At 38.6% G+C, this 20,449-nt stretch overlaps 1 protein-coding gene across 4 annotated transcripts in view; it reads right to left on the bottom strand.

Annotated features, from left to right (window-relative positions):
* Positions 1 to 20,449, bottom strand: part of CLPX (caseinolytic mitochondrial matrix peptidase chaperone subunit X) — a 26,197-nt gene extending 5,748 nt beyond the window's left edge. The window contains exons 1-11 of one of the 4 annotated variants that reach the window (XM_087704352.1): positions 20,214 to 20,449; positions 18,032 to 18,058; positions 15,493 to 15,653; positions 13,411 to 13,528; positions 10,436 to 10,590; positions 8,460 to 8,619; positions 6,627 to 6,668; positions 5,056 to 5,232; positions 3,409 to 3,573; positions 2,142 to 2,230; positions 1,424 to 1,588 (exon numbers count right to left, since the gene is read on the bottom strand). In XM_087704352.1, coding sequence (XP_087560478.1) covers positions 1,424 to 1,588; positions 2,142 to 2,230; positions 3,409 to 3,573; positions 5,056 to 5,232; positions 6,627 to 6,668; positions 8,460 to 8,619; positions 10,436 to 10,590; positions 13,411 to 13,528; positions 15,493 to 15,653; positions 18,032 to 18,058; positions 20,214 to 20,286 — 1,332 coding nt within the window. In that variant the 5' untranslated portion in view covers positions 20,287 to 20,449. The remainder of the gene's footprint in view (positions 1 to 1,423; positions 1,589 to 2,141; positions 2,231 to 3,408; positions 3,574 to 5,055; positions 5,233 to 6,626; positions 6,669 to 8,459; positions 8,620 to 10,435; positions 10,591 to 13,410; positions 13,529 to 15,492; positions 15,654 to 18,031; positions 18,059 to 20,213) is intronic. The other 3 variants (XM_087704354.1, XM_087704353.1, XM_087704355.1) reach the window with 3 other exon arrangements.

The raw sequence follows: 20,449 nt of genomic DNA, 5'->3' as shown, positions 1-20,449 counted from the left end.
ATGCAAACTGCCAGGCATCAGGACTTCTTGAAGACATTTCTGACTGGAAGCTTATAATTTAAAAAAGAATTTTATGCAAACAGTGTCAACTGGTCACATGAAAAGTATACAATTTTGTTATGTCCTGCTGTCTCTTTGTGATATAAGGTAGTCTTGGAAAAATGCTTGGCAACAAAAAATGGATGCTTGATGGTTTCAATTAATGTACAATATTAAAACATTGGCAAAACATTTTCAATGTTGTATTTGACTGTTTCTGTAAAACTTAATTCTCCTCATAAAGGGTGCAGCACCTCCTTTAATTCACCTGTTCTTATAACATCTATTTTTTCCCCCTAAGTGACATATATATTTAAATATTAAAAACTTTTGGTATTACACATAATTATTTAATGCATTGCATTATGCTTTTAGCAAAACAGACTGCAATAATCTAAAATATGGCCATTGTAGAGTTTGTGTAGAGCAACCTGGATGCTAGACAATAAATCTGTGGGTGAAAATACAGTCTTTTAAGCTTCAATATCCCATTTTTAAAGGTGGTCTCCAAAATGAACGTAACAAACTCCAGCTCCCACTGCATTTAAAACAGGAGAGCTATTAACCCATACTGAATGATCCTCAAACCAAGATAATCAAAATTGTGTATTCATATATAAAATCTCTTCCCCATTTATCAGTTTCCTTGCAAAAATATTATCCGTTTGGGTCACCACGATGTAAAAAAGATGTGGAGACTCTAGAAAGAGTGCAAAGAAGAGCAACAAAGATGATTAGGGGACTGGAGGCCAAAACATAGGAAGAACGGTTGCAGGAACTGGGTATGTCTAGTCTAATGAAAAGAAGGATTAGGGGAGACATGATAGCAGTGTTCTGATATCTCAGGGGCTGCCACAAAGAAGAGGGAGTCAATCTATTCTCCAAAGCTCCTGAAGGCACGACAAGAAGCAATGGATGGAAACTAATCAAGGAGAGAAGCAACTTAGAGCTAAGGAGAAATTTTCTGACAGAAAAATTAACCAGTGGAACAACTTGCCTCCAGAAGTTGTGAATGCTCCAACACTGGATGTTTTTAAGAAGATGCTGGATAACCATTTGTTTGAAATGGTGTAGTGTTTACTGCCTAAGCAGGGTGTTGGACTAGAAGACCTCCAAAGTCCCTTCCAACTCTGTTATCTGTTATCTGTTATTCTATTCTATTCTATTCTATTCTAAATATTGCTGGCATCAGCACTGCATTTTAACTTAAGACTGAGCAAAATTAACCAGGACTTAGAAAATTTGCCTACCATACTCAATGATCCTAAAATCTATTTTCCTTGTGAGCTGAACTGAATGATATCTTTGCCTTTTAATGGTGACCTCTGGAGGATATTTAGCAGAGTTCTCTTCTTTATACAGCTAAAGCATGCAATTTCCTTACCTTTTCATTTTTCCTCCGGCTGATGATTCTATCCAGACCATTAAATGCACCAGAAGCAACAAAGAGGATGTTGGTTGTATCAACCTGCACTGTTTCACCTCGTAATTTGCGGGAATTCTTCTCTGGGACATTCACAATGGTGCCTTCCAGTAATTTTAACAACCCCTATGTAAAAATAGGAGAGGCCTAAGCAACACATTCATTCTTAAAAACAAATTCAGGCAGTTTACAACAGTAACTAACTGCGGCCTATGGGAACCGTCAAACGGGCACTGAATGAATGTAATTACACAACTGTCCTTCTGTTTCCTCAACAGGTCTTGAGAGGCAAATCAGAGAGTTCCAATAGGAGAAAATGTGTGGAGCTCAGGGTTGAACTGTAGAGTCTTTTGTGCTCTCTGAGCTTAGTTGGTCCCAGATGTTTTATTACCCAACTAGGTAATAACTTCAGTGGGAGTGAGTGTAGAATTTGCTCAAGGTACAGAAGCTTGCTCTGCCAATTTTGGTAAGGGTGTGATTTTCTCCTACACAAAGATGCATGAACTTGTTAAGAAGGGGAGTGATGAGCTCCCATAAGCATTATCAATGCTTAGTGTGAACGCCCATGAAAGAGTTAAGAAGGCGGCTTAGAAAATAACTTCTGCCTCAGTCTTGCACCTCCCAGGGAAATAAAACTGGTTCTTCTCTCAATCGGGGCGGGAAAGCGAAGGTTACTTACTTGTTGAACTCCTTCTCCTCCCACATCCCGTAACTGGTGAATGCCTGGAACGCTGCCAATCTTATCCACTTCATCCAGGAAAACAATGCCTGCAAATTAGAGGCAGCTTTTGAATTACACAAACAATTAGCACATAAGGAATCCTGTTTTTTTTCTCTAGGATGATAGTGACAGGGGGAGAAAATGCTCCCTGAGACATACACTTGGAATAAAAAGAGGTGGTCAAAGATAAAAAAATATCTGGTTCAATAATAGCAAAGTTATAAGGAGCAACACAAAGGTGCATTTTTCAAGAGGCAACTGGATTTTATTTAAATCAAGTCAATTTAAATCACGATTTAAATCACTAGTAAAAAGTCTTGATTTAAATCAACCCAATTTTAAACCATAATTTTTGAAGAGCAACTGTCATCTCTGTCCCAGAGCGGCTCCTCCTCTGACCCGCCGTTGACTCACTGAACAGTCCCAATATGGCAGAATATACAGCCTCATGCTACATAACTAAGCTCCATTTCATGCTGAATAAACTAAATTAGGAATGTATCTTAAATAGAAAACTATAGATTTTTACTCCAAAAGCATTTTATTAAAATAAATTTGATAAAAATAAAAAAAATCTAATTTAAATAAAAAAATCCGTCTTTTTAATTATTTTGTTTTTAAAATAATCATCTATTTTTATCCACCCTGTTTTCTCTTCTCATCCAAGAAGCTTGTCAGAGCTGAAGAAGCTTCTTGGATGAGAAGTGAAACATCTCTAAAGAAAAAAGAAGGAAGTCCACTTGCCTCTTGAAAAAGCACTTTTGGGACAACCATGACCTGGAGGACTGAGAATCTCCACAAACATAAGGAGCAGCCCTTAGCTATGCTTTGAGGGAAGGGCACGGGAAATGGTTTTATCTTGTTGAGCCATTGGATTTGTAGTTGAATCAGGAAGGAAAAGAAAGTCAATTTGAGAGTAAGAGCAATGCTCCTTCAATCAGCCACATGGATAATTCCAGCTGGTCAGATCTCCAATGCTGCATGCTGCATGTGTAATTCTTTTCATTTTCCCACAAATCTAATCTTTCCCTAAAAATTACTATCAGGGGATGCTTTGGTACTGTTGAAATAATTAACTTCATTCCTTTCAACTAAATCCTATTTTATGATGGGAGTAGCATGTAACAAGAAGGAGAAAATAACTGAATGCAGCAACACTTAATTCTAAATGAAGGGGAAAAAAATAATAACACGACATCGTTTTGGAAAGGGGAAATGGCTTTACCTTGTTGAGCCTTTTCTACGTTGTAATTTGCGTCCTGCAGCAGCTTTGCAATGACAGACTCAATATCTTCTCCAACATAACCAGCTTGAGTCAAAGTGGTACAATCACAGATTGCAAAAGGAACATCCAGGCACTTGGCCAAAGTCTGGGCCAGCAGAGTTTTACCTATTTGTTATTTTTTTTAAAAAAAAATCTGTTAGTGCAAATCACAGAATTGGAGTTTCAAATGCATTTTATTTTGCCATGGAAATAATGATTACCAGTTGGGTGGTGTGACTGTTCTAGCTGGAAAAAAAAACCAATGCATTAAAACAGTGGTTCATAACCTGTGGTGCATGGATCCCCTGGTTGGGGGGGAGGCATGTCATTACAGGGAGGCCTGCAATGTGATGGTTTAAATCTTGAGTTTTGGGGGTCCATGGCCACAAAAGATATTTAAGGATCCGTGCTGAAGAAAAAGTTGAGAACCACTGCCATGGTTAATAGCACACACTTTTTCAAAATTTGCAGGGATTTGTCATGTAAGTTTGTCATACACACACAGCAGTAGATGTAAATATTCTTAATACACATCAAAGTACTTGAATTTTGAGTTATCACTACGATTCTGGTATTCAAGAGGACTTCTTTCTCCTATGACCAGTCTTGATAATCTTGTTTATCACTGACCAATAAATATGAAGGGCCCTCATTACAAGGCTTATGGGCTCTTTGTATTAAATCCAAATTAGCTTTTAGAGGAGCAAATCCTAATTGGATTCCTGGAACAAGAGGTGTTTAGAAAGCTGCAAAAGAGATGGTATGATTTATAGGCAGAGAAACGCAGGGAGGTGGCTATTATTTAAAAGCCAAACTGCATGATCATAAAATCATCAAACTAAGCTGAACTATTCTTCAAGCAGCAGAAATAAAAAAAAATCCTGTATTTTGGGCTAAAGAAGAATTTTGTTCAGTTTGGAAGGTATTTATTTTTTTCAGAGCATAGTGGGAAAGTGCCTGTGTGGGCTAATGATATCATTGTAGGTACAGTGGACTGGAGCTTTCCAATTGTTTCCTGTGATTGGGGAGGGAGTCTGTCCAGCAGCAGAGATAGGGATGCAGGAAGCTGCACAGAACTTTATGCTTTTTTTAAAAAAAGAAATCTGCTGCCAAATATCCATAAGGCCAACTGAGTAGCATCAGGGACAGCTGATCCACTCATGCTACATGATAGCTTCTGTTCCTTTTTGCCAATTTATGCAAACTTCATTTACTTTATTAAATGTACATAAATGTTTATGTACATAAATAAATGCACGTGTATTTATGTGCTTTCAACTAAATGTGCTTCAAACTTTGTATGTTTTTTATTCATTCTTTTACTGCTTTAAAAAACAGTAAACAAAACAAAACAACACAAAATATACTATGTACATCATGAAAGAAAAAGAAACCCCATAGATACAATGTTTTTAAAAGAAAAAGAAAAAAGTGTATCATTTTAACAATAACTATTTACAATTCTATGTAAAGTTAACTAATGCAATTATTATTCAAGTAATACTGTATAACTCTAGTACATTTATGAAACTACCATATTTGTTTAACCTATTGCATTTTGCACAATACTTTCTAAATTTGATTTACGATCCGACAGGGCTTACACACCTGAGCCAGTTGGTCCAAGCAGCAGAATATTGCTTTTTTCGAGCTTGATGTCATCATGGGCAGAATCTAATACTTCGCCTCCTCGTTTTTCTGGAGGCATCTGTTGATTCACCTGCTGCTGCATGGATGCCCCTAAAGCGTTGCCGTGCGGACTAATGCCAGCAATCTGGAGAAGTTCTGAAATACACAAGCATTCCACAAACTGAGAAACGAAGTGACTTGATGGGCCATACAGTGTGCACATTTACAATTCCAAACATTCTTCCACTTGCCTGAAAGTTACCAGAGAGAAGACCATTAGAAACTAGTCTTGCAGTACAACAGCTTAGTTAAGACACCTCAAAAATTTCTGGATTGCTTTAATATTGACTGTTTGAATTGGAGGTAACAATGCAGGTCACATTCAACACTAAGCCATTAACCGTGGTTCATAAACCACGACAGCTGCACTTGCAAAACATTCCAACGCACAGACAAAACAAACAAGCATTTGGTTCAGGTCAAGGGTGGATTTAGGTTCTAACAAACGGTTTAGCAACGCAAGAATATTCCATTTAAACCAAGTAAATAATTCAGATTTCCACAAAAATGACAGCTACGCATTATGCCTTTATGAAATATTGAAATATTTATTCTGCAAGTAATTAAAACACATGTTTGGTTTCTCTTCAAATCGTGTAAATCTTTCACAATAAAGTTAGGGGAAAGCTTTAAAAAGTCAAATGTTCCTGGCAACCCTGTAACATGTAATATTGCATCCTTTTTTTAAAGATTAATGTAGGACTTTGTGCCCTTCCATTCATTCATCACAGATCCCAGGAGTGTCCTTGCATTCTAGTTTCGGCATCGTTAATGTAAAATGAGAAAAAAAAATCCAACAACAGGATAATAATTTCATTCCATAGCCTACATGGAAATATTTTAAAAATAAATTTCTGACAGATTTCAGCCGGTAAAAACCTGAGGAACTATTCATTTTATCTCTCCTCGTTATTTACTGTGTGTTTATTTATTCCAAGTAAACATTGACTACAGTGGGGTAAAGAGGCCAAATTCTGATTACATGGAGAACCTTCTGAAAAAAAAACCAGAGATCTGAACATCCCTGAAGTGGGTAAATCTGTATCTGAATAGAACCACTGCAGTCTGCAGGAAAAGGTTCACAATTAAATCCTTTTCTAGCCAATAAGTGTTTCTTTATACACAGAAATTAAGCAACTATAATCTAATCTAATCTGATCTGATCTGATCTGGTCTGTCTATCTTTCTTTCCTTCCTTCCTTCCTTCCTTCCTTCCTTCCTTCCTTCCTTCCTTCCTTCCTTCCTTCCTTCCTTCCTTCCTTCCTTCCTTCCTTCCCATCAATGCCCTTTCATCACCTGTGAGCTAAAAATGGCAAAGGTGAGACACAAATTCACCTTCACAGCGAAAATGAGGCTCAGGTGTCTGGTTGAAAAGTGAACACACGATGGAGTTGTAATGTTTCTTCACAGCTGCAGTTTAAATGCTACTTGTGGTTAAAATAGGGGGGGGGGAGATATTGCAGAGGAGGCCATGAGGAGAGACCACTTACTTGTAAATCTGTACTCATCCTCCCGTCTTCTTATCTCTAATTCTAAGAGACAGGATGAAAATAGTAATATGATGGAGAAAGAGATAGAGATATATTAAAAAGCACTACATTTTCTTCACCTCTTGCCCTCTTCTGAATACAGGTTTATGGATCAACGGACATCACTAACAGCAAGGAAAAGACATGCTCACCCACACACATACACTCACCAGTGAAATATTTACAATTTTATAATGCAGCTTATAAATGACACAGAAGACTTGCTAATACAAGCATATATGGTTTTCACATGGCAATAAAAGGAAAAAAAAACAAATTCTGCAGCGTTTTATTGCGTACAGGTTTTATTGCGTACAGGTAGCCCTCAATTTACAACCATTCATTTAGTGACCATTCGAAGTTACAACAGCACCGATAAATGTGACTTATGACCATTTTCACACTTACAATCCATGGTCATGCGATCAAAATTTGGATGCTTGGCAACTGGTTCGTATTTATGATGGCTGCAGTGTCCCGCAGTCATGGGATTTACCTTTTGCGAACTTGTGACAAGCAAAGTTAGTAGGAAAGCCAGATTTATTTAACAATCATGTTACCAACTTAACAACTGCAGTGATTCACTTAACAACTATGGCAAGGAAGGTGTAGAACAGGGCAAAACTCACTTAACACCTGTCTCACTAATCAACAATTTTGGGTTCAATTTGGTTGTAAGTCAAGAACTACCTGTGATAAACGTCTAGCCAGAAAGAAAGTTCTGCTGAAATCAATAGGATTTCCTCCCAATATTGCAGTCACATGGGATAAAAATGAGAAAATATGGGATAAAAATGGGAAAATATTTCTGTATCATATAGTGCCAAAGAAGCCTTCATATTGAAGACTAAAGAACTTAGTAGTTCTACTCTTATAATATAGCAAATCCCTAATGCCCCCTTTTAATATCAGCATAATTATAGGAAATCAAATGTTTTGATTAAACTACACCCCTTAATAATACAGTCACCTACTCTCGTGATGGCTGCAACATTTCCATGAATTTTTAAAATAGTAATACTGCATTTTTGTCTGTCCTTGTGGACGGAAAGATGATTTGTATTAATCTGTTTTTTTTAAATTTGCTAATAATAGTATGTATGCCATGCTGAAAATAACTGTTGGCTTTGGCCCTATACAGTTTTTATTACTGCTTACAGCAGAATCAAAGGTATCTAAACTGCTTATCCATTAAGAGAATATTTGGCATTTGGGATTCATAAATTCCTTATGTGAATTTATTTGCAAACACCAGAAAGAATTTCAGCTGTTAGTTCCTATGTGTTGAAAGTACAGAGAATATGTAACTAAAACAGGTATTTAAAGCAGCTTTTAAAATATTTTAATAACGGGAAAGAAAAACTGCTCTAGGAGAAGACAGTAAAAATTTTTGGTCTGCTCTCATTGCATTCTTCCATTTTTTACCTCAAAAAACTGTATTTCAATTTGATTTATTTCGAATATATATATCTTCCTTCATTTTCTTTTCTGTGGCCTCTTTTAGATATGTGTTTTCTACCTTTTTTCAGCTTTATTTTTTATTTATTTTAAGTTATTAAGGAAGACTTAGGGCTAATCAGGGGGATAATACTTTTACTATTAAGGGCTAATTTGCAAAAAAAAAAAAATTAAAAAGGAGAAAATAACAAGTACCACTTATCCGCTCCTTGTGTTAAGTGAGCTACTAACACCAACACCCTCTGCATTTTTTTTAAACAGTCATTTTCACGTAGACCACAGGAGGAAAGTTTGTGCCAAGCTGTCCCTGAACACAACGTAAAATGCTCTACCAACCTCTTGGAGTCAGAGAAGCCTGTTTTTCAACTTCGGCTTGTTGCCTCAGATTAGCAGGGATATTGTTGTAGATTCTCTTGTAGTGATTGTACACGGCAACCGAAAGCACCTTCTTTGCGAAACACTGACCAACAACGTACTTGTCGAGGTAGTTATAAATCTAGCAGAAAAAAGCCAACACATCCTCAACGACACAAGGGGCTTCATTCAATAGAGAGAAAGAATAAAAATCCAGGGTCAGAGGGGGAGGGGAGGCCTGACTGCTAAGGCTTCAGGGCTGTTGTTTACCTTTCAGCTAGTTAAGATTCAAGAGGTTTTTTCCCCCCTCTGCAAACTGTTTTTAATACTGTGAGCTTTTAAGATTCTTTGTCTGCCCCATTGCTTTGGGGTGGGGAGTGGACAGTGCAGAGGGTTGTTGTTTTTTTAATGATGGGAAAGCTCTCAGGTGGCAACTGCAGCAAAGACTCTTTTTCTAAAGTTTTTCAAAACTATAGTGTTGGGATGGCGAACCTATGGGGCATGTGCCACAGGTGGTACCGCAGAGCCCTCTCGGCGGGCATGTGAGACGTCGCCCCAGCACCTCCTGCCGGCCAGCTGATTTTTAGGTCTGTGCCGCACATGCGCGGTGTGTGTGTGTGGATGCGCAGTGGGGTGCTGCACGTGAGCATTACATTATGGGTCTGGACGCGCACATGCACACATGCTTTTGCCACACTACAGCAAAAAGGTTAGCTGTCACAGCTCTAGTGCTTACAATATTTCAGGGAAGCTATAGGGGGCCTACAAAACTAGGGAAGCCAACAAGGTCTTTTTGGAAACCAAGAGGCTTTTCTTGTTCTTTAAAAGTGTAATTCTTGGAAAAATCGAGAATACGTGAGATGGCCCCAGTACTTTAAACGGGTCTTGGAAAACATGAGGAATGGAAACAAATTTTGAGATGTACGTGAAGTGTCACATAAAATATAACAGAAAAACAGGGCAGAATAATAGAGTTGGAAGGGACCCTGGAAGTGTTCTAGTCCAACCCCCTGCTCGAGCAGCAGACACTACCTCAGGGCTGTCAAACTCCTGGCCCGTGAGCCGGGTACGTCACGCACTGGCCACGCTCATGCTCGGTTTAGGGATGGCAAAAAAAGTCCCGATACGTCACGTGATGATTGCATGATGACATGAGTTTGGCACCCCTGCACTATACTATTCCAGACAAATGGCAGTCCAGTCTCTTCTTCAAAACCTCCAGTGATGGAGCACCCACAACTTCTGGAGGCAAGCTGTTCCACTGGTGCCGAGGTGGTGCAGTGGTTAGGGTGCAGTACTGCAGGCCACTTCAGCTGACTGTTATCTGCAGTTCAGCGGTTCTAATCTCACCGGCTCAAGGTTGACTCAGCCTTCCATCCTTCCGAGGTGGGTGAAATGAGGACCCAGACTGTGGGGGCGATATGCTGACTCTGTAAACCGCTTAGAGAGGGCTGAAAGCCCTATGAAGCGGTATATAAGTCTAACTGCTATTGCTATTGCTATTAATTGATCTCACTGTCAGGAAATTTCTCCTTAGTTCTAGCTTTGTTCTCTCCTTGATTAATTCCCATCTACTGCTTCTTGTCCGGCCCTCAGCTGTCTCATGGTAGATATTGGAACGTTGTTATCATGTCATCTCTAGTCCTTCTTTTCACTAGACATACTCAATTCCAGCAACCATTTTTTGTATGTTTTAACCTCCAGTCCCCTAATCATCTCTGTTGATCTTCTCTGCACTCTTTGTAGAGTCTCGACATGTTTTTTACATTGTGGCAACCAAAACTCTTGGACTAGATGAAAGGGTAGTATGATTTCACAAGAGATGGTAGATTAAGGGCCCAACTAAGGAAGATGGACAGCCAGCCATAGGCTAGGAAAATTTAGATGAATCATTTAAATTAAAAAAGCACACACTATGAAAGAGGTGATGTCCCTTCAGCTAAGGTTAACTGACTTACCTTTTTGGGTGGAGGTGGTGGCTTCTGTTGGAAGGCCAATTTTACAGCTTCTGCCGCTGTCTCTGGCTCTTTAAGGATGCTTTTCTTGGAGTCGGCTTCTGACAACACAACGAAGAAATGGTGGCATTTTTCACATTTCACAAAGCGGGTGGAAGCTGCAAAAAAGTAGAATCAGAACCTGCTTGGCAACGGCTGGTTTTCCAACCAGGCAAGTTAAAACAGTCTGTTTGAAATACGGTGCTTACAGAATGAATACATAAATAAAATAAGGATAGGAAGGAGGAGAATAGACCTTGGTCCACAAAGGGCCCCTGTCAGTTTGAAAGGTTTGATGTTAAAAGCACTGATTTTTGTTACTATAAGCCTCCCTCTCCTTTTTCAAATGAAAAAACGTCCTGGAGTCAATTTCACAAACTTCTAATGATAGACTAAATTCCAGCCATGCAAGTCCCAATTCAAGTTTCTCCTGAAAAGCCCCAGGCCACATAGCACTGCCTGACTTTCTGCACATAAGAGATCAGTCGCATGAAAACTGCTGTTTGATACCTATGTTCTTTCACAAGATTTTTGAAAACAATCGCCCAGAAAATGGGCTTTTCATCTACTTGAAAACTATGCACATTGTGATTGCAGTATATTTATTCCTACTGTGCCATGCACATTCTTAGACAAAGGGATGACATCATATATATATTTACATAGACTTAAGAATGAATGTACAGCAATTCTCAGGATCAATTACCATTGTTCTGAGTGGTGGTTGAGACAAATACTCCCTTTCCCATTGTTTAAAGTTATCTTAAGGCATGATTTCCAAATATTTTAAACAATTCCCAAAAAGTTTGGAATCTTCAGTTGGACCTAATGAGGCAACCTCAGGCTTTTTTTTCCTGGTGCTTATAAATCAGAACATTCAACTTTTGATCTAGAATTTTCACTGCCTTTCTAAATGTTTTTAAGTTCAATGCAAGACCTGAGTTTAACTTTTAAAGATCTAAGTATTTGTGGACCATCTCCATTATAACTCATTATAAACTCACAAGAATCATAAGGACTTTACTCTCCAGCTCATCTTGAGATTGAACTTAAAAGTTAAAAGTTCCTCAGTAGCATTGCAGCTTTGGCACTATGTCATTTAATGGCTTTAGGATGCCTCTTCTACGGGAAATTGACCAAACCTAAATTTTGATAGGATCTTTAACACATTTGGAAGACTAGAACAGTTTGCGGTAAACATTAATGGAATTTTGGTGTGACATTTGGAATTCTTTACTTGTTTTTAATGCTTCAAGTGTTAGATATATCTTATGTGATTACTGATTATATAATCTGGTGCACTGTATGGTTAAATAATTAATTTTGCATACCGGATATTTCCTGTAAATGAGAGGGGTATAAGGGAACTATTTTGAGGTAATTTAGACATGAAATCAAGCATAATATAGAACACCAAATCTATTCTACTTTCTAAGTAAAATTCAATTTTATTTATTCATTTAAGAACCATGGGTATTGGTGTATGGGATTTATTTTCTAACTGAACACGCTGAAGTGAGAAAAAATGGTCCTTCAATAGCCATTGTCCACATGAATTTTTCGAATCTTATTCTAAAAGAGTATGGCAAAAACAAAGGCCACAGATCTCTGCTGGAAACTGTGTATTACACCACAATGCTGCACAAAGCTTGCTAACCCTGAAATTCTGCCTGTCAATGGTGGTGATTAACTAGTATGGAGTTTGGGTTACTGCTGATATGCACCAGGAGATCTCATTCAGGTACAAGCTCTTGTCTAAAAATGTTCTTTATTACTTGCTTCTTGATAAAGAGTTCACCATAGCCTTCTATTCAAACCATTTAGGTGGGTTTGCTTAACACAGCAGTTTTTTTGTTGCTTGGATTACTGTTAATATTTATGACATGCTTTTAAGAAAATCTGGTGTTCTTTAACATTTTTCATATACCATATCAGTCAGAGGACTTTAGCAAAACTGCTGCCTTGTTCACAAACTAATCTACTTCAGAAAGCGGCTATGAGATAAACTTTCATTTGTCCCCTGAACTCTTACGAAGGTAAGAATATAAGTAAATAAAAAACATTAACATTCATTTCCTTGAAATGTAGCTTAAAGTCCCATGTTAAAAAAAAAAAGCTAGTTCTAGCAGATAATCAATTTCTAAAACATGAACCTATCTATTTCCAACAATCTTAGCTGCCAAGAGGACATAAACATAGATTTATAATGCCACTTGAGATACCAGAAAAGAAATCACATAAAGGGTTTTTTTCCTTGTCATGTTGAAAGATTGGTGAGTAAGCGGACGACAATGATAAAGCACGATTTTGGAACATGAAATACAGGTCCCACCCTTTGTTTGGAGGGAAACTGCCATGTAGCAATTAATGCAAAGACACCAGTAACTAGGGCTAATAACCACGCCTCTACCCTTTGCAGAGTATCACACACAAAGCTGATATGCTACATGTAGAACAAAATCACTCTGAAGTTAGCAAGAAAGAAAAAAAAAGAGTTAAGAGATCAAGATTCAAGCATATTATAAAGACTACCTAATATCAGGGCTTCTAATGCAGGTTGCATTGACAGCTTTTAAGAAGATCAGATGGCTGATTATTATACAGCTGAGAAACATGCTGTAGTATTTACCCTCCATTAATTTCTTTGATTAGGACATGCTGAATCAGCAAATAAAAGAGAAGGACCAAAACAGCACAAGGACATGGTTTCTGTAAACAGTAATATGTAGCTGTGTTGTTAGTACCACAGTTGTTATTCCAAACTCTGGATGTTAAGTGGAATGGTACTTATTTCCACAGCATTCGAGAATCGATATCTAAACTCCTTTGCAAAATGACTGACATGCAGGATGGATTGTTAGCACCTTAAGCAAATAATGCAGTTCTTTTTTTTTTTACAAAAACTGAGAAAGTCAGAAGATATGTCTTGTAGAACTTACAGACGAAAGTCTCCACGTGTGTGCATAAATCACCGCATTTTGGGCATCGCAGCTGGCCTCCACCTTTTCCTGAGTTTCCGGAACTTGACTTTTTACCACTGCCTTCCCCAGCAGTTTTCTAATTAAAAAGAAAAAGAAAAGAAACAGGATCTTAAAAGTCAGACAACAGATTTATAATTAGCTACTAGTTAGTCCTCGGCTGATGAGCACAATTAAGCCCAAAGTTTCTTTTGCTGAGACAGTTAACTTTGCCCGATTTTACAACCTTCCTTGCCACAGCCTGTTAAGTGAATCACTGCAGTTGTTAAGTTAGTAACATTAAGTGAATCTGACTTCCCCATTGACTTTGCTTGTCAGGAGGTTGCAAAAGGGGATCACATGACCCCAGGATACTACAACTTCATAAATATGAGCCAGTTTCAAAGTATCCAAATTTTGATCATGTGACCATGGGCATGCTCCAATAATCGTGTGAAAACTGGGCATAAGCCACTTTTTTCAGTGTTGTTGTAACTTCGGTCACTCAATGAATGGTCATAAGTCACGGACTACCTGTACATCTTCTGCTATGTTGAGATCAGCAACTACCCTCCCCTCCGCACAAAGAGTTGTGATCTCCACTTGTAACCTTGCCTTCCTTTTCTCTCTCAAACTGTGTGTTGTGTTCTTTAAAATCCAAACATAACACCAAATGTTCATAGGGAAGCAGATACCTCCAAGTGTGAGTGAAACTGGCATCTTCAGTGAAGTGTCACCATTCACTTGAACGTGCTTCTGATTCCAATAGATCAAGGGAAAAAAGTTGCCCAAAATTCACTATATACATACACACACATACACATACACACATACACATATATATTAACAATAAACCTTTAGGGAATCTCCTTCAGTTTCCTTTCCCTACTGTTAAAGCTACTCATAAATACTTTAGCCACCTAATGAGAAGGAAGGACTCACTGGAGAAGAGCCTAATGCTGGGAAAGATTGAGGGCAAAAGAAGAAGGGGACAACAGAGAATGAGGTGGCTGGATGGAGTCACCGAAGCAGTCGGAGTGAGCTTAAATGGACTCCAGAGAATGGTAGAGGACTGCAAGGCCTGGAGGAACGTTGTTCACGGGGTCGCGATGGGTCGGACATGACTTCGCGACTAACAACAACAAAGCTACTCATTTGCTTCCTCCTCAAGTCAGTCCCCAGGCTGTCAAAAAGAGGACACAGGAACAAGCAGAGAACACTTCTCCATTTTCTTTTTCCATACGCAGCCAAGGGAAATGGGGCCAGGAAACTCTCATCGTTGGCAGAAAACTCAAGTGGAGGGTGCCAGCTGTAGCAGATGCTCGATGTTGTTTCCTCGGCAAGCCAGCCATATTCGTAAGCCAAAGATAATCTTCATGCAGAATATATCAAGCATTTAATCCGAAAAGTATCTTTGCTGAATTTTAAAAGGCACCAATTTCTAAACATGAACATTGATTGCTCAACTTAACAATTACATTGAGTATTTCAACATAATTTATGCTCCAAATCACCATCTGTGCTTTTAAAAAAACCCAGACAGCAAGTTTGGGTTTAAAGTAATTTGTCTGTGTTCAGTTTTTCATTTACTTAGCTTTATAAGATCAAAAGTCCTCTGACAGCATGAACATGTTGCTTAAATTCAGACAACTGCATTCCAAGTCACAGTTAAGGTTGTTTTCTTTTCAAAATCAGTGACTTAGTTTATGGCCTCCGACCTGGTCCCTGTGTCCATCTCTCTATACTGAATTAGATGGGAGATGCCATGATTCAAGAGATCACTCAAAACATGTACATTTCTTTGCCCTACAGGCAGCCCTCGACTTATGACTTGTCACTTAGCAACCATTCAAAGCTACAACAGACTGCCCAGAAAGGTACTTATGATCCTGATGATTCAAAGTTCTGACAGCTATAAACCTGGGTCAGTCATATGATGACCTGCTTCATAACCGGCATGACTTAGGGCCAAAATTCCAGACACAATTGCAGTCATAAGTCAAGGATTGACTATGGTATGTGGGATAGGGTTGTGTTTTTTGAAACAACACACAAAGTGTTTACCTTACTGCCATCTCCCGAACCATCTTTACTTGCACCATCTTTAGAAGCAAAGTATGCTGGTGTTTCAGAAAAAGTTCTAAAAGGAACAATTCTTAGAGGCTGAGTTTCACAAGTCCCAATTATTCCTAAAGCAGAGAAGCAGGAACGGCCACATGGAATTCCTGAAAAAGGAAAAAGAAACGAAAGATATTTGATTATTTGGTGTATCTTTTCGGTGTAACTTATCCCTCACTTCATGGAATCCACTTGTTGAACCTTGAACCCAAGAAGTCATTAGATCTCATTCCCTTAAGAGATTTTCTCAACGGTGGCAACTTCAGATGCATGGACTTCAACTCCCAGAATTCCCCAGCCAGCCCTCCTGGATCATGAGTCTGATCCAACTCTCTTAAACTTGCCAAGGTTGGAAAACCTTGCGTTAAAAATATACAATCAAATCCCATTAACAAGTCCTCCCCTTCTATGGCCAATTTTCCTCCCTAATATGAATATTCTTTTAGGACTAGAGTGCAACTATGCTCAAAATGCAGACCAAATTTATACAACACATAATGGGGGATACTTTCACAAAGTAATTTGTGCTGAGGAACGGCATCCCAAAGGTACTTTTTCAAAAGGCAACTGGACTTTGTTTTTTTTTTTCCTTTTGGAAAAAAACAAAGTCCAGTTGCTGCTTGAAAAATCACCTTTGGGACAACTGTGACCTGGAGGACTGAGAATCATAGACATGAGGAATAGCATCTGTTATATATTAAGCCCCCAGCATTATTTCCCCGTAAAAGGTATTTTCTTCTTCTTTTATTTTGGTAATTTTTAAAATGACCAACAGTCTCAAAGCAATTTATCATAACAAGAACAACATAATAAATACTTACAAAAATAAATTGCCAGGGAGTGTACCCTTGACCTTACTAAAAGGACAACAGCAAAACATCAAGGATGTTGAAAATCTTTTGCCTGGCAGAATTTAGACAGCATTCCAAAGTTTATTTACCTCAATTACTGCTTGTTAACTGGATTTGTATAGCATTAGCATTCAAATTATTTCAGTTCCAGCATAACTCAGAATCACACAATGGCTGTCTTTGCAGAATAATAAGTTACATTTCTGTTTTCTGCATGAATGCTGCTCTGTTTGTGTCTTGATTCTAACGAACTCAGATCATGAGTCTGGCTTGCTCTCCTTTTCATAAATTAATTTCACAAGCCTATCTGTCTATGTGAAAGTACCTATTAATTCAGACTATGGCTAGTGCCAAACTACAGAATGTTATTATGCAAGATTCTTCCCTTGCAAATTCAGATTCAATTTGCTACTTTGGCTTTTACAACTCAAACCTTGCAGAGACGTCTGTATAGAACAGATTGTGCCTGTTTTCTATACTTAAGAACCAGACAGTTCTGAATTTTAGAGTACTGTACTAATACATATCCATTTATTCTTTGAATATAACAGAACCAGTCCAATGTCTGCAATTCTCAAAAAAGATTGCTTGAGGACATTTCAACTTGTTTTTCAAAAATGTTCACTTTCCAGTTTTTTAAAAATTAAACTGCAATTTAGCAGAAAGCATAACTACTTGATTATACCCAGTGTTAGGTTTGCAACTACTTATTTATATGTTTACTATTCTTATACTAATAATACCTGAAGTATATTTGAATATTTCAAGTGTATAATTATGATATGTCTAATAATACTACACTGGTGTATAATTATAAGATCAGACAATGATATGCTGAAATAAAAAAAGGTTAATTCTAAGCCCAGGCGAATGTGATAGCAAAAGACAGATAGGGCACCTGAGAACAATGTTTGTAAGTACATGAAGGTAGAATAAAAGATTGTGATATGATGTTAGAAAATAATATTTATTTTCAGCTTTGGTGTTAAATAATTCAAGACAATAAGTTGCTTCTCTGTAGCAAAGCAATTACCAGTGATGGAAGTTAGAATGTTCATTGTGCAAATTCTTAAAAACAAATACCCATGTTATTTTTGCACACATAAAGTCAGCCACTGTGGCTTTTTCAGGCAGAAAAAAAAATTGCCTAGCAAAATGTGTGAACCAGTCAGTATGTTGCTTGACTGTGCAAGTAACATGAAAGTAGGAATACACAGAATACTTTACAGATACGCTAACTAAACCCTACAGAAGCAGAATTTTTATTCATTTTTAAAAAAAAATTGGAGACATAGGCCAAACAAAATATGTTTGTTTCACCAAGATCACAGGGGTGTTCAAGGAATGCCTGTCAAGCAATGCCCCAACACTAAATCCTAGAAAAATCTTTCATCAGCACAACAGAGCAAAGAGTTTACACAATAGTTCATGAAGAATCAAAGCTCAGGATACAGATTGGGCATTATTTTGCAGTGAGCATGAACCCTGATCAATCTGAAGCAACATTACAAAGGTCTCTTCTCCACACATGGTATTCTGGCAAGACTATTTAAGACATAAACATTATTAAGGGCAAATTGGTACATACTTATCCATCACTAAGTCTAATGGAAACATCAATAAATGGGACTTACTTCTGGGTAGATAGGCATAGATCTGTCCTGTCAGAATAAAGTAGAGAAGAGAAAATATACAAATAAACAAGCTGAATTATATTTGTGGTATCGTATCTTAAAAAATGCTACGAGGATATGAAATAAGTAAAACTTTGCTCGGCTGATGAATGACCTTCCCTTTAATATTGTTTGCTCATTAATCCAAATTTGAAATACCCCAAATTGCCAATGAGTAATATATATATAGCTTTATGTGTTAAGACACTAAAGAATCTTATGATAAATTTAACAGCCTTCCAGGATACAATTATCAGTTTTATGATAACAAAAAAGCCAACAGTTGCACATAAGCAAACAAGATCTTAACAAAATTAAGCACAGATCTAGCAGAACAGAATACCACAAACACAAAGTCAACAAAAAAAGAAACAACACTGCAAATCTAGACATGTCTACGGAATTGTCAAGTTCTCACTGGGTTTAAGAGGAGCATCCACTCAAGAAAATTCAAACCTAAATATCCTTGACTTCCAACCACAATTGGGACCACAATTTCTGTTGCTAAGTGACGTTATTCATTCAGTTGTGTCAAACCTTTGGCAATTCTATGGGCCAGGTCTCTCCACAGCATTGCTAAGTAAGGAGGCTGTTAAGAATTGTGCCCACTTTTTCAATTGCGGTCATATTACGCTTTCATTTGTGAAATAGACACTGAAGCATTAACCATCCTAGAGCAGCCTCACCTTAAACAGGATCCCTCTTAGCAGATAGATTCTACTTTTCAGCTTATGTTTTTATTGTCCAGGTAGTCCTCGACTTACAACAGTTCACTTAGTGACCGTTCAACATTACAACAGCTCTGAAAAAAATGACCTAGGACTATTTTTCAGTTACAATCTTTGCAATCTCCCCATGCTCACGTGATCAAAATTCAGATGGTTGGCAATTGGTTCATACTTATGACCATTGCTGCATCCCAGGCAAAAAAAGTCAATGGGGAAGCCAGATGGACTTCACCACCTTATCCCACTGCAGGGGTTCACTTAACAATGGTGGCCATGAAGGTCGTAAAAAAAACAGGGCAAAACTCACTGAACAAAAGAGAAATGTTGGGCATTCCTGTGGCTGTAAGTCAAAGACTACCTGCATTTGTAAGGGCAATCTCCCAGAGTCCCCCACGCCTATGGCAAAATGGGGAGGAAATTTAAAATACATTTCAATTTATTTAATAAATAAACTCCATCCCCCTACAAAGACAGCTTGCTGGACGAAGGTGTCCCGAGGCTCAAACAACAGCCAGAAAACCGTCCCTCCCCATTTCATTCATACTCCTATTTATTCTTATACTTATTATCTTGTAAACAATTGACAAATCAAATAAATACATAAAGTAAAATAAAAAAATTTGAGGGGGGGGGGAAAGACAGGAAAGAAAGATGAGTGGTATTTGCTGGAGACCCAAAAAATCAACAAACATTTGCAGGTGCAAGTTTCCACAAGGTAGACATGAGAGGGAAGGGTACGAATGACAATAACTTAGTATGGAGAATAAGGATGTATACAATTATGCATATAAGATGGAAAAATTGTAAATACGCTAATGTATGCAGAAATTTAGTAAAAGGTCATTTTCTTTTATCTGTTTTTTTTGGTTGTATTACTATAATTACTGTAATATATACTGTACTATATATTACTGTTACAATTATTAGCCTGTATGTTAAGATTTGCTATTGATTTTTTTCTTTTGGCTTTGCTTTATTTGCAATTGTTATCCTGACATGGTGCTGTCTTTACACACACACAGACACACACACACACACACATATTAACACACACACACGTCAGGATAACAATATATGGGCGTGCATGCACACTTAAAGGCACACCTGCCCACCTCCACCCCACAAAATAAAAACAAACAAGTGCTTCTAATCCAAAGGTTGGGGAGGGGGGTTTGTCCTGCCTCCGCCTCCCCACGAAGAGAGTCGCTCCCCCACTCCTGTCACATACAACCCCCCCCCCCGAAAAGGGGATCAGATTAAGGGCCTCCTTCCCACCCCGGGCCTCCAGATGTGCAGCTGTGACCGATGAGTGTTGTAGTCCCCGCCTCAGGGACGGCAGAAAAGAGGAGGGGAAAGGGCTTGCTGAGGGGATACGGCGGCTGAGGGAAGAGGGTCCTGCGGCCGGGCGGGTTTACCTCGGCACGCCGATGGCAGCGATGAGCTGACGAGTCGCGCCGCGACGGCGGCGCAAGTGCTGCACCCGGCCATGTTCCCAGTCCCCGGCCGGGAGGGAGCGAGCGAGAGGAAAAACAGCCGACCGAAGAACCGCTCTCGGCCTACCCGCCGCGCTCGACGGCCTTGTGTGGCGTCACGGGCCTCGGCCGCTCCAGACGACGGAAGGCGGCGGGGAACTACGCCTCCCGGCAGGCAT

Source organism: Thamnophis sirtalis, unplaced genomic scaffold (assembly GCF_051295495.1).
Source record: "Thamnophis sirtalis isolate CommonGarterSnake01/CBP01778 unplaced genomic scaffold, rThaSir2_p1.2 scaffold_2, whole genome shotgun sequence".
NCBI classification, from domain to species: Eukaryota; Metazoa; Chordata; class Lepidosauria; order Squamata; family Natricidae; genus Thamnophis; species Thamnophis sirtalis.
This window is presented reverse-complemented; position numbering and strand designations above follow the sequence as displayed.